We start from the raw sequence: 13,406 nt of genomic DNA, 5'->3' as shown, positions 1-13,406 counted from the left end.
GTCTGTACGTGCTTGTTCTCATGTGGTCCCATAACCCAAAGGTGAAGCAAACACAAGTTGCACAAATGCCTGCTTGTCTTGACTTCAGCAGGAGTGTATTTTTAGATGTTTATTTATCTGGAATGTTGTGTTTTGGCTCAGCTTAACACCTTGGTTTGGATGTGTCTTAGCAAAGTAGTCTGGCAAAGCACAAATACTTTAATGCTATTGTAGCAATTTGGAAAATGAGAGGGGGAGTTGCCATCATTTTGGAGGCGCTAGAATGTGCCTGCCATTTCATCCCATTTTGTGTACCTGTATCTCACTGGGAATATTTCATAGTGTGACAAAGTACTTATATCTTGTGATATTTTACTTAACATTGTGTTTGGCTTTTTGCTGCCCTGTATGCAGTAACCTGTATTTGGATCAATTCTGAGCAGGCCCCTTTGTGCATGGTTTCTGCAGTAGGTAGCCATAGTATCCTCTCCAAGTAGGTGGCAAAACTGTGTACTGAGTTGTGCATAATGAAGCTTTTGTTTCCTGGTCTGTCAGGAGCAGTGAATATAATCAAAGCCAGAGAAACTTTAATAGTTTCTGATTTCTCATTGTTTGTTTGATCAGTTCTAAGCAGGGAGTTAAATTCCCAGTAGCACTTCATTGAATTTTCTGAAGAACATAATTAGCCCAATCCATTTCTTCAACACTTGGAGAATACCCTAAGTACTTTTTATATTTTCCTAGTTTGGGCTAATAAGATGACATATTCTTTATCTCTACTTGTATTAAGTAACAAATGAATTTATATGTGACTTATTTGCAGATTAATTTTACTTTCTTTCAGTGTAACATATGTGTGTGAATAATTTCATTCTGTGGCATGCTGTTTTGGGCAGTGTGAGGGAAACCTTCCTGTAAAACACCAAGTAACTCATAAATACCTTGTAGACTTCCAATGAAACTAGGTTCTTGATGGGTAGTAAATATGTGCTTGAGTGAGCTGCAGTACAGTGTGTCAGTAGTTCTTGGGCTTGAGTCTGTCAGTACTATCTACAAGGTGTTAAAAGTGCACAGCAATGCGAGCTCTGCAAGGAATTTCTGTCAAGACAATGTAGTTGTGCCAAGAGGACCGTAAGATTTGCTGAACAAACGCTGCTCATGTTGATTGCAGATTTTTTTTTCTAGTGTTAACAAATACTGTACAGGATAATCCATACCTGCTGCAGTTTTGGTTTGTGCCTGTTTCTCTTATTATTAAAATGATGAGCTGTGGATAAATAGCAGCTGAGTGTTAGCAACTTTCCAGAATCTAAGATGTTTGATAGTGAGAAACAAAGCAAACTGGGATGAGCAAACATGTGTCTCCATTCAAAGTTTCTGGAAACCTTTGTGCTTATTTTTCAGTGGAGATAGTAGAAGTGCTGGAGAGGAAGTTTCTTCTCTGCAGATCACTAATCAGAAGGTGATTTGTTTCTGTCCTCTTTCAGAAATCGAGGCCAAGGAAGCTTGTGACTGGCTGCGGGCTGCTGGGTTCCCGCAGTATGCGCAGCTTTACGAAGGTAGGCACCCGGACTCAATCCTCCCCCAGCAAATTTTTGGACAATAAGATGTAGTATTCACCAATAAATGAGATTCAGCTGCACCACTGAAGTTCCAGTATATAAGATGACTTTTAGGGACTGGGCTGCTCTATGCTACGTACCACACACAAAGATGTACCAAACCCAATGAGACTCTGAAGCATGCAGGGGTTCTGAATTTGTTTCAGGTTTCTGTTCTAGTGTGCATCTCCCAAATGTCATCATAGAACAAATGTAAAGGTTAGTACTGTTGTACATTCCCTCTGGTTAAAACAGAAAGGAACGTAGTCAGCCACTGCTGCAAGCCCAGTCTTGGAGAAGTACAAAAGCAGTGTACAGCTCCACTGGCCAATGTTCTTCTAATGGAGCAGTAGTAGGAAATTCTGAATATTCACGGGTACATCTGTATGCCTCCTGATTCCCATGTCCCCGTGTCTTTTCAGAATTGTTTGTGTTGGAGTTAGACACAGGCGTACTATGAAGGGAAAAAGAACATACAGCCTGTTGTTGTGCAGATGCCTCCTGCAGTCACTTGTCCTTCTCTGGGATTAATTCATTTTGTGTGTCTGCTTTTACAAGGTTTTGCTCAATTAGAACTGTTTTCTCCATTGCCTCTCTAACCTACTAGAGACCTGTGGGTTTGGCATACAGCTCTTACACTCTGATGCAAGGTGGCATATAGCAGTCTGCTTTAAAGTGGGACATCCTTTTTATATATCTATATTATTGTTCATAATTTGCCCCCACACCACTTAAAATTACTTTCATTGTAGCGAAATTATTATACACTCTCAACTGTATCTTCATTTTCATGAAGAAAACTCCAGCTGCTGCTTATAAGAAGGACCATAGAAAGTTCATTATTTACAGTGAATAACTGCTGAAAATTACAGCAAATGCTGAGCTGACCTTCTTGGAAAATTATCTTGTTTAGCTTTGATTTGCAGCTGCATTGGCAATATGAGATGATAATAGCACTTTCAAAAGCTGCACTTGGCAAAACTTTTCTTTGCCTGTTCAGAAATCAAATTTCCTTTTATTTTTTTTTTCTTTTTCTTTCCTTCTTTTTTTTCTGTGCTAATGGAGATGCCAAGATTTTCTTGGGATATGGAGCTGGAACTGTACTTCCAGTCTTTTTTACAACTGAGACAAAACTCTCAGCTGAAAGGGTTTGTGGGTTTCTTATAATGCTGAGTCATAAATCTCCTAATAAATTACTTACATTCAGAAAACATGTCCTACTTGTGTTACCATTGCCCTACCTAGAGATTCTAAATTTACATGAAGTTTCTGTTGCAATAGCAGGTCCTGTCTAACATCAAAAGGACCACAGAGGTGAGAGAGAAGCAGGGAGAGCAAGGCCATACCTATTGAATGGACAGGTGTCCTGTCTGAAAAAACACTCTGCCATTGTCCTTTGCAAGCCCCCCTGGCAGCAGCAACAACAAAGCTAGCAATAGCATAGATTAAGCAATAAAAAAATTACCTTGTGCAGACTATCAACTTCTTTCAAATCACCTCTCTCACTTAAGTTCTTGTGCGTTCTTTTGTAGTCATTCCAAGATACGACTTTCCCAGTGGAAAAAATTACATCAGCGCTGCTGAAAAATACATGTTGAATGTGCTCACCCATGCACTTTACTTGCACCTTCTGCTTAAAATAGTGAAGGAGAGACCTGTGAATCAATTGGGTATAATACAAGAGTTCTGAGCAGATGCATCTATGGAGTGTTCCCATGCAGTGCACATTTAATATGGGAGATTATTCAGTGAACCTTTGCCAGTTGCTTTGGTTAAACTGCAGTTTTCTCTAGAAAGTACAGTGTTCCTAGCATTTTGCAGAATATGTCATAATTTGTATTCCTAAGGCAATTGTATAAGCCATGAATACTCCGTCCCTGGAAGTGTTCAAGGCCAAGTTGGATAGGTCTTAGAAAAGCCTGATCTGGCAGAAGGTGTCCCTGTCCATAGCAGGGGGTTTGGAACTAGATAGAATTTAAGGTTCTTCCAACGCAAACCATTCTATGATGCCATGAAACTGAGGACATAGAATTCATTCATTCATAGATTTCAAAATGCATAGAAATTGAATTAATTTCATAGAATTCATAGAGTTCATTTTCTGTTAGTAAAGAAAATACCTTTCTAGAAATTAATATCAGCCTTATTTCTTTTCCTCATTTCAGCTCATTCTTCCCAGTCTATAGAGACTTTAAAAATCATAGACCATTACTTGGATCAGGAAAACTGTTTGCAACTGCAGCAGTCGGTTCACAGATTGACCTTGTAATGCTGTGTGCCCTGAAGAACCAGCAGCTTTGGGTGGGAGTTTTAGCTGTGCAAGGAATGCCAGATCAGGACCTGTATGAGAGTCAGGAATCTGTGGAGTACAGTAAATAATATATATATGTGTTTGCTGCTTCAGAGCTGTAGTAAATTTTCAGCTCTCTGCCAACATTGTTTCCTCCCCCTCACTCTCCCTGTTGTTTACCTAAATAATCTCCTAAAGAAATGAGGCAGTAGGGTCTCCACGCAGCTTGGCTTGTTTTTGTTTCAAGCCATATCTCATTAATGAAAGTGTCAAACTTTTAAAAAGCTTAATTAACAGCTAAGGAGATTCAATGCTCGTTTCATTCTTTCAGAGTTTTGGTATTTACTGGCCTTTTTTTCTTTAATGTGAGATATTAGTACATTGATGGAGATTGCATATTTATTTTAAATAAAGCTAGCCTGAATTAGTTTACACTTCTGATGTCTGATGGGGAAGCTTGCCTTTGCCTTTTTCTGTCTCCCATTTTTTCATCACTACTTTAATCATTTTTCCTCTGTTCTGTGTATGAACTTTCAGTTATCAAGGCTGCATGTCAAAAATCTGTAGATTCAAAGGAATCACCTCTGGCATTTGAGGTGATAGCATGTGTTTACCTAAGTACCAATCACTGGCATCCTGATGAGCTCAACTGCAGGCAGCTGGTTTGAAATAATGCATCACTGGGAATAAGCATCACTTTGATTCCATCTGTTTCTTTTCCTGCAGATCTCCTTTTTCCAATTGACATTTCTCTAGTCAAGAGAGAGCATGACTTTCTGGACAGAGATGCTATTGAGGCATTATGCAGGTAAGTGAATAAAAATCATACTGCATTTTGAAACAAAACCCTTCCTATGCAATAGAAAGTACCTGGAGAAAGAGCAACAAAGAAAAGCACTCAAAAGTATGTGGTTTTCATTAAAATACTTTACTGGGCTAAGTAATGTTTGGGGATGTTATTTAAAAGAAAGATCGGAGGAGAGTGGCAGGAATCTTTGTGAAAGGGATTTCATAGGCATATTTTTTATTCTTCTTCTTTGTTTGCTCTCTTTCCTAATTCCCAAATTAGTTAGGCATCTGAAAGCAGAACTGTGCTGGCTATAGCAATCTGCACGTACAACTGCAGCACCAATTCCCACACAGGAATTGGGTATTGGAAGCAGTATCAGCAAAGCAATGCTGGTGCACTCCATCACTCTCCTTTCTTACCTTAGTGGACAGCTGTGTATACAAACAATATGCTGTGTGTATAAACAAAGTGCTCTCTGTGCAAGCCCTCATGCTGGCCTCAGTGCATTGCCCTGTGTAACATAGATATGGCTGAAAGGGATAATGTAAGGGAATCTAAATTTTATCACTACTCCAAAGACGGGTCTGCCCTCAGCCACATGCTCACATTAACTCATCTTTCTTGTTTATGGGCTCTTTCCACAAACCAGTTCAACTGCCTCCCCCCACAAAAAAGGGTCTTGATAGTCCTTTTTCTGGGTTAGTAAATTAAATTGGTGGAAAACCATATTGAAGTTCACAGTAAGTGTGAAGAATGGGACAAAAGCCCACAGCCAGATGCAGAAGCAGGAAAAGGGATAGGTAGAGAAAAAGAGGGAGCAAGACTTGCTGGTGTGTGACAGGATGTTTTTTACAGAGCTACAGCCTCAGCATTACTAGTTTGCTCATAAAAGCAATCACAATGGCCCCATCTGACATCATCTAACCTTAATCCATCTATCAGTTACTTCCTCTAGTGTGAGTCCACAATCTTAAATGGCAAAAAAAAAAAAAAAAAAGCTTTAACTTCTTGTATCTCCTCTTACCTAGAAATAAGTGCAGTTTTATGGCTCTGTCCTTCAGTATGGCAGCTTTCCAAACTGCCTGCAAAATGAATGCTTTTGGATACTGCATGCGTGGTGTCTGCAACTCTAAATGTCAGTAATTCTAATGAATTACAAAACCCTTTTAAGATCAGCTTTAAGTTTATAGTGTTCTCATGCCATCACTGCCATACTTGGAAGGGAAAGAGAGGGACTGGAATTTAAAGTTCTTCAGAAATATTTACAGGATTTTCAAACTAAGAAAACAGATTTGTTGTCCAGTCATTAGAAGGGCAAAAATCTCATTAATGTTAAATTCATGCAAGATGTGCCTTACTCAAGTGTAAAACACCTATTCCATTGATATTTAAATATGATGCACTGGTCTAATTATTTGTGTGCTCTGGAACTTGTAAAGTCATTGAACAGAAAGCACAGCAATGCAAATAAATGCTGATTCCTAGAAGCATGGTTTTCCCTTGCCAGCAAAACAAAATACAGTCAGGCCAGCATATCTTGCTTTTGGTGCTCTCCTCCAAGAATACCTTTTTAAACCTGGGATTAATTAATTATTCAGGGAGAAAAAAGGTAGCAAATTGTTTCTCACTGATTAAAATAACCATGTGTGCTCTGTATCTCTAGGAGACAAAGATTTTAAAGGTTGAACTGTGTCATTCTGAAGCCTGTGGCTTATACATCAGAGTTATCTTTTACAAAATAACTTTAAAAATTAACACTGAAGCATCTCCAGAAACATTCAGATCCCACCTCAAAATAAAATTGAAGTAATTCAGTTAACCATCTGAGACATCTGAATTTGGCCTTTTACCATGTGTGTTAGATAACAGCAGTACATTATCACGACATTTCCACCTCTAGATTTCTTTTTTCCGCGCATTTTGCAATGCTGATTAAAAACCGTGGAGAAGCACATAGTTTGGAATGCTGCCTTTCTGCCTGCAGCCCAGGTTTATTTTGACTCATGCCATGGTCAGTGTGTAAATAGTAAAGGAGTTTACTTAGTAAAGGCTTTCAACAGTTTCACAGCTATAAGTCTATCACTGTTTCTTGACTGAAAATCAGAATACTTTTGGAGTTATTTGTACTTTCAGCACAGAGCTAAGTGAACATTGTACACAGTGGATGGTAACAAAATAGTAAGGGGGTCTGTGCTAAGAATTTGCTTTTCTGTGTAACAGCCAGTGTTGCCCAGAAGTTATAATTTCCATGTTCTGATAACTGTATGTGAAAGAATTGTATTTAAAAGACCGTAGAAATCACAGTGACGGGGATTTATTTTTTATGTTTGAAGCATTTTAAGTTATAGCTTACATCTGAACAGTATTTTTATTATTTAATAACCTTATTGATGTAAGCAGGAAAATGAAGTTAACTTTAACCCATCCCATGATGTTTTTTAAGGAAAATTTTCAAGTGAAAAGTGGGTTGAGACTTGAACTACAGATATAGCATATAGCAGTCAGTAAGAGATGGTTAAGAAATGTTATTTAGTGATCTCACTGTGAAATGTAGGGTTAAAAATGTAAGAGTGATGACCGTATTCTAATTTTCTGGCATGTTTTCTTTAGTGACTGTGCAAACCAGTGCTGGCCTTGGTTTCATAAAACTTTATGTAGATTAATGACCGGGAATTTATCTCCAGTGGATAACTGGATGCATCATGTGCTGCTGAAACTAAGTACTCAAACATGCTTATCCTAGAGGTTGTTGCTAGGTACAAAATACATAGCAGGCCATGACGGAAATCCTTTTAAATCTCCTTATGCATGGCTAGGAATCTGTTACACTGTATATGCAAGAGGTTTCTTAAATCTTTTATCATCAGGACTTCTCATCCAAGAAGTTGGTTGTAATGTACTCATTGTTTGTATAATTTGGTCTGTGGAGAGCTGACCTCCTTTGCAGAAGAACATGCAGATGAACCCCAGGAGCCAAAGCAGAAGCTGTCCACTGAGACAAGAAGGCCCTTGTATGACAGTTAGTTACATGTATAATGAACCTGGACTTTGCTCTAAAAGCAGAATTATGAATTTAATTCCATCAAGAAAATGTTTTAAACTTTATAGCTAGAACACGCAGCTCTTCAAATTCAAAATTGTAATTTAAAATGCATAAATCTAGTATTCTGCATTGCTACTACTTTATTTGGGTGCATGGGATGAGAACTTCTGTTAATGAGAACCAAATTAATTACCTGGTGTTATACCCAACATAGAATTGACTAGTACCTAGTTTAAAAAAGACTTCATGTCAAAAACCTACATTTTAATTTAGAAGTTAGCTGTTCACACTGCAGTTTTTGTGGTGAATGTCTTGTTCGGGCTGTCTCTCTTAAACAAAGTTCAGGCTAAACTAGTTTGGCCATTTCTGATAAGACTAATAAAAATGCATCACTTGCTCATTTCTGAGAGGGGATTCAGTGCCTCATGTTTTGGGTGCAGCAGGGTCAGGCTGTGTAATGACCAAATAGGGCTGATATGGGGTGACTTGAAGTCTAGGATGGAGAGGGAGGTCCTGCTGCCTTGGTCACTCGCAGGAGGAAGGGGTTTGCAGAGCTGGGGTGAAGGATAATGAGAGCCAAGGCAGAAGTCCATGGAGAGTGAGGAGAAGTGATGTCTTGGATACAGAATGCTCCATGGGAGTAAGATAACCTCTGGATGTGAAGATGTATAGAGAGGGCTGACTCAAAGACATTTCTCTAAATGATGTGAAAGATTATTATCTTGTCATCCAGACAGTCATCTAGAGAGTGGCCAGGGTAGGAGGCACAGTCAAAATTGAGACTGAGTCTGCAGCAATCCTGCTCCATCCCTCCATCTCCCATCTTGTCTTCAGGAAGGTGTCACTGAGACAGGTTTGGGAAGAATGAGGCAGGTCTGCTGACTGTCAGTAAGGAAATGATAAGTGAATTTATACCTGTGACTGGAGTTAAAAAAGGAGAAGGTCCAGACACAGAAGAGAAAATCGTAGTTTGTTAACTAGCATCAATTTGATGAGAAGATCTGTAGAAAATGAATATGTACTTATAGGCTTTAAAAGTATTGCAAAGCATATGTGAAGGTTAATGACAGTTGTATAGGTAAATCTCATCCTGACAAACCAAACTGTAAGTTTAGATTTGAAGACACACTAATGTGTTTGGAAAGCAATTTTGCATATTATACTGTATTTTCAGTGGTGTGTAGTTCAAGGACCTTGGCACTCCTGAATTTGAGCAGAAGTTGAAGCAAGATGTGTGATGTATGTAAATGGAAGTTGCAAACCTGATGCAATTGCTGCAGAGCATTTAGAATTTAAGAGGGGAACTGCTTTTGAGATGCATCCATGTCAAACATGTAACAGAGACTTTATTTGCCTCACTGCTATTGAATTTAACCTCAGTCATTGGGTTATCTTATCTTGCCTTTGTACTAATTTGTGTGAGGTGTGTGTCAGGAGATTTTTTTTAATACCCTCTGTAGAAATAAAGGTCTTTGCTCTGTCCTTTTCCACCTATTTCAGGGGTTTTAGTTGAGTAGGAGAGAAGTCTGGGGATGTAATCTTTGTGAAATCAGAGATTGTCTTTATTAGTGGTCAGACAGGCTGGAGCTAGATAAAGCCTGATCCAGGGATTGTGGTAATTTCTCTCTGCATAAGTCAAAGGTTGCAACACTGTGAAATTTGTAAATTATTACACAATATAGAACTGAAACCAGTTTAATATTTCCTGGTCTTGAGGTCCAGGACTTCGAGAGGAGAATGTGTTTATAGCAGAGCTTTCTGATGCTTGTGTGGCCTCTTGAAAAAAGCCAAACAGTTCTGTGTGTAGCATGTAGATGGGACATTCACCCCTCACCCGCACCATAAATTCAATTCCTCTGAGTTAAATGGAATTGTGCATGTACCCACCAGCTGCAGCCAGCAGGACTGAGCCTTTTACCTTCTAAATTCAGAGCAAAGATGAAATCTGGATTAAAAAAGAGAGATCTGGATAACTTTTCTAAACTTCCACTGCCCTGCTATTTGACCCATGGCAATTCTTCCTGTCTCTCTTCTTCTCTGCTGTGTTGTGGCTGGGTCTAATTATAGATCAAACTGCCTTTTCTTTTTTACTTCATGACTTGCAGCAAAAGCATCAGTAGCAGCTTTCTGATTTTCTTTGATGGCTTCAGGATCAAGCCCTATGTAAATACCATCTGCAGCCAATCCTGTGCATAAAAGGCAAGGGAAAAGAGGAGAAACTAGTAGTTCTCCCTGTGCACACATTTTCTACATTCAAGTACAACTTTCATGAGTCTGAGAAAATTCATATGAAGCAATAGGGCATGTCAGCATTTCGTTTCTTTTTTAGTTTTTCAAAACTGCAGATACAGGCTCTTCACTTCGCTCAAATGAATTTTTATGTGAAAATTACATAACTTCCTTTGGAATGAATTAGGCTTTTTAAAGCCCAGCTTTGCTTCTGTTGAATTTGGGCTGTGGTCCAGTTGAAGGGAAAGGGTAGCCCTACTGCTGTGCCTCCTCCCTGCGCACACAACTCTTCACACAGCTCAGGCTACTGACCCAGGGGAAATTCAGCTCCAAAAAATATTGAAAGATTGGTTTTCAGCTCAGTTAGTTGCCTCATCCAACTTACAGTACAGTCTCATGAGCAGAAGTATTGACACAGGACTAAACTGTCACTTCCATGAAGTTGCTGTTTCAGTTTTTCTGCCTTCTGCATCATGCCCAGCCTTTTTCTTCCTTTTGCCTTGCCATTGCACTGGCAGTTCCCTAACCACACTTTACCAGTACAGATTTTAGTTGAACCATATCCTTGGAGCAGCTCCTGGGAAGGCAAGGACATGAAGAAGGGCAGGAGACCATGGCAGCATGCCCTTAGTTGAGCCTAACCTTCCTTGCAGCTGTGTCACACACAACTGACTGATAACTGACTTTTCACTGCGTTTTAAGTTGCTTGTGTTCAGCCATGCCCACAGAGTGACTGGGGAAGAGAGGAGAAGAAAGATATTTTCTTGTTCTTTTAGGGATACCTACCAGATGACCAGATAGCTCACTGAGGAACAGAGGAATGCTCATATGTATTCATACAGTACTTCAAGATATGTATCCAGACTGCTGTCACATTTCACAAAAGAAGAGGCTGGTTAGCTATTGCTGCTGCAGCAATTTATTTTTGTCTAAATTTTAGTCCTTCAGAAAAATATTTTTTATATATGGAAGAAACTTTCAGCTTAGGAAGCAGAAATTTGGTGTGTGTTCTGGTTGGGTTTTTTTTTAAACTGATGAGTGGTCTTGTCCCAGGACTGTATGGAAAATAATCATTGTTCAAAATCAAAATACGCATCTAGTGAGTGGAAAATGAGTTTTCCTCTGGGAAGTTTCAGCTTCTAAAGTACGATTTTAAAGCAGCATGCTTTTTCTAATATAGTAACATGTCTACAGTGTCAAATTGGAAGGCTTTTCTGTTATTTTTAGTCTGTCAAGGTTGAGTGTTTCAGGGTTTGGATGTCTGCTGTTTAGAACAAATGTAATTATTACAATTTGTAGGATGTGATGTAGTTCTCAATTTAGTCGAAGTTTCCATTAACTTCTCTTTACTTTAGTTCAGGTAATTGTGACAAATAGTCATCCACTGCTCCCTCTGAAGTTAGAGTACAGCCAAATGTAATGGGTTAATAGTTAAGTAAATTAGGGCTCTAATTGAAACTCTGCTTGTGGCTATTTGTATGCAGAGCATTTTGGGGACAGTCTTCACAAAAGCTTTGAACTGGAATAGCCTATGTCAAAACACTGGAGTATTCTCTTAAAACGGTTTCCTTTGCTCTTTGCAGGCGCTTAAATACTTTAAACAAATGTGCAGTGATGAAGCTAGAAATTAGTCCCCACAGGAAAAGGGTAAGTTAATTTAATTCTTCTTTTACAGCATTATGTGTTTATAAAACTGAAAAAAAATATCCATCTCGCAGATTGTTTAGCTTCGGTTTAAGATTACACCTGAGTAGAACCTGGCAAGGACACAGTAAAAAAGTAAAAAATCTGCTTACATTTCTTTTTGTGTTCTGACTTATTGAAAAGTGCGAGGCTTGGCAGTGGGTAAAAGTTGTCTAGCAAACTTTTCCCTAGGATGCTGCTTCCAGTGTGAAAGGCACTTCTCTGCCAGTGAGGTTGTTGGTGTAGTAGCCTATTTCCTGCACTCAGACAGGATTTTATAGAGTAGGCTTGATGGCCACAGTGAGATGACCTTAATGTTAGACCACCAGCTTTGACGTCATCTTCAGTTTTGGTTCTCTGCCATCATGTTAGAGTTTTATTTTATTTTATTTTACTTTGATGTAGACAGGATCAGTTAGACCGTGCTTGGCCTGCAAAGGTAAGGATTAGGCACATTGCTTCCTTTCCAATATATTTTCATAATACAACAGCTACCTTTTCAGAAAGTTAGAATGTTTCCAGGGAGCTCAGCAGGAATTAAAAGTGTTTCCTGAATCTTCAGGATTGCTGTGGAGCAGGGTGAGAAATAAGAGAGCATCTACTGTAATTTCAGTAAGGTAGTACCGACTTGCTAATAGGGTGCCACTCAATAGCTGTCTTAAAACTATGTGTGTGTCCTAGGAGGGATCAGTAATTGATACTGTCCCCTGGGATATGACAACTGCAGATAAAGATGGCTGAGTCAAGGCAATACAATGCTGCCCTACCCCTAACAAGAATGCATACAAATTCTCTGAGGTTGTTTACCAGGAATTAATCCCCTCTTTCCCTATCTGTTTGAAGTATGTTGGAAAGAGCATCCAAGCTCCAGAAGATAACACTCTGAGGCAGCATATGTAGGAACTCCTTAAAAGTAGGGGTAGACAGCTGGATTGCCATTTATGACCACCAGAAGATTTCTCATCCTTTTTCCTGAACCTTATTAACAGTGGAATGATCAGTGTTGATATTAGAAGTCAGACCAGACCTGACTTCAGGTCCAAATCTCAGATCTTCCAGAGTCTGGATGTTACCTTTGGTTTCAGTCCTTCCTGAATTTCATTCACTGCCCATGTTCTGGCAGATGGACTTGGAGCCTATTCCCTTTCGTTACTGATGGCAGTAAAATCAGTGCTTAGCTTTTAGACCTTTTTAGCACTAGGGGAAAATTCTGCTGACAGAAACACATTTCTTTATGTTTCCACTGACTTCTTTGCAAATTAAAATCGCTTTATGCTCCTTTTTTTTTTTTTTTAATCAATCTCATTCACCCCCAAACCATCTATATTATCCACTGGCAGTTTCAGATTATCTTTTTCCTGCTGAAAAGTTTAAAAAGCAAGCCAGAATTCTTGGGTTTTCGTCTGAGTTATGGACAAAAGTAGTTTGCAGTGGTTGGGAGACAAAGAGAATGATGCTTGTGCTGTGTCGTGTGTGTATTTGGTCAGAAGAAATTAATACAGTATTTCACTTATTTTGTTGAGCTGATGAAATGTCCTATAAAAAGAAAGAAGAAAAATTAGGACATGATCAGTATGCATACATAAACTACTTGAAATATGAATACTTGTTTCTCAAATAATAAATGTTTGTATTCTTGGCACACAGATAGTTACAGTTTGGGGCATACTTACTTGTTTTTAAATTAAAGCAAATTAAACAAAAGAAGTGAAATTCATGGTGCTGGTTGACAATTAGTGTTTCTTACTCTAAACACCAAAGATTATTTTGTGGTTTCATGGTGTCATATTA

General features: G+C 38.9%; 1 protein-coding gene across 2 annotated transcripts in view; it reads left to right on the top strand.

The window, feature by feature from the left end:
• The window catches only part of DLC1 (DLC1 Rho GTPase activating protein), a 200,499-nt gene that overhangs the window by 175,179 nt on the left and 11,914 nt on the right, over positions 1-13,406 (top strand). The window contains exons 5-7 of one of the 2 annotated variants that reach the window (XM_062492811.1): positions 1,467-1,538; positions 4,597-4,678; positions 11,516-11,579. In XM_062492811.1, the coding sequence (XP_062348795.1) occupies positions 1,467-1,538; positions 4,597-4,678; positions 11,516-11,579 (218 nt within the window). Of the gene's footprint in view, positions 1-1,466; positions 1,539-4,596; positions 4,679-11,515; positions 11,580-13,406 lie in introns of those variants that run through there. The other variant, XM_062492812.1, reaches the window with a different exon arrangement.

The sequence above is a fragment of the Cinclus cinclus genome, chromosome 5 (genome assembly GCF_963662255.1).
Source record: "Cinclus cinclus chromosome 5, bCinCin1.1, whole genome shotgun sequence".
NCBI classification, from domain to species: Eukaryota; Metazoa; Chordata; class Aves; order Passeriformes; family Cinclidae; genus Cinclus; species Cinclus cinclus.
The sequence above is the reverse complement of the archived record's forward strand: the minus strand, read 5'-3'. Positions and strand labels throughout refer to the sequence as shown.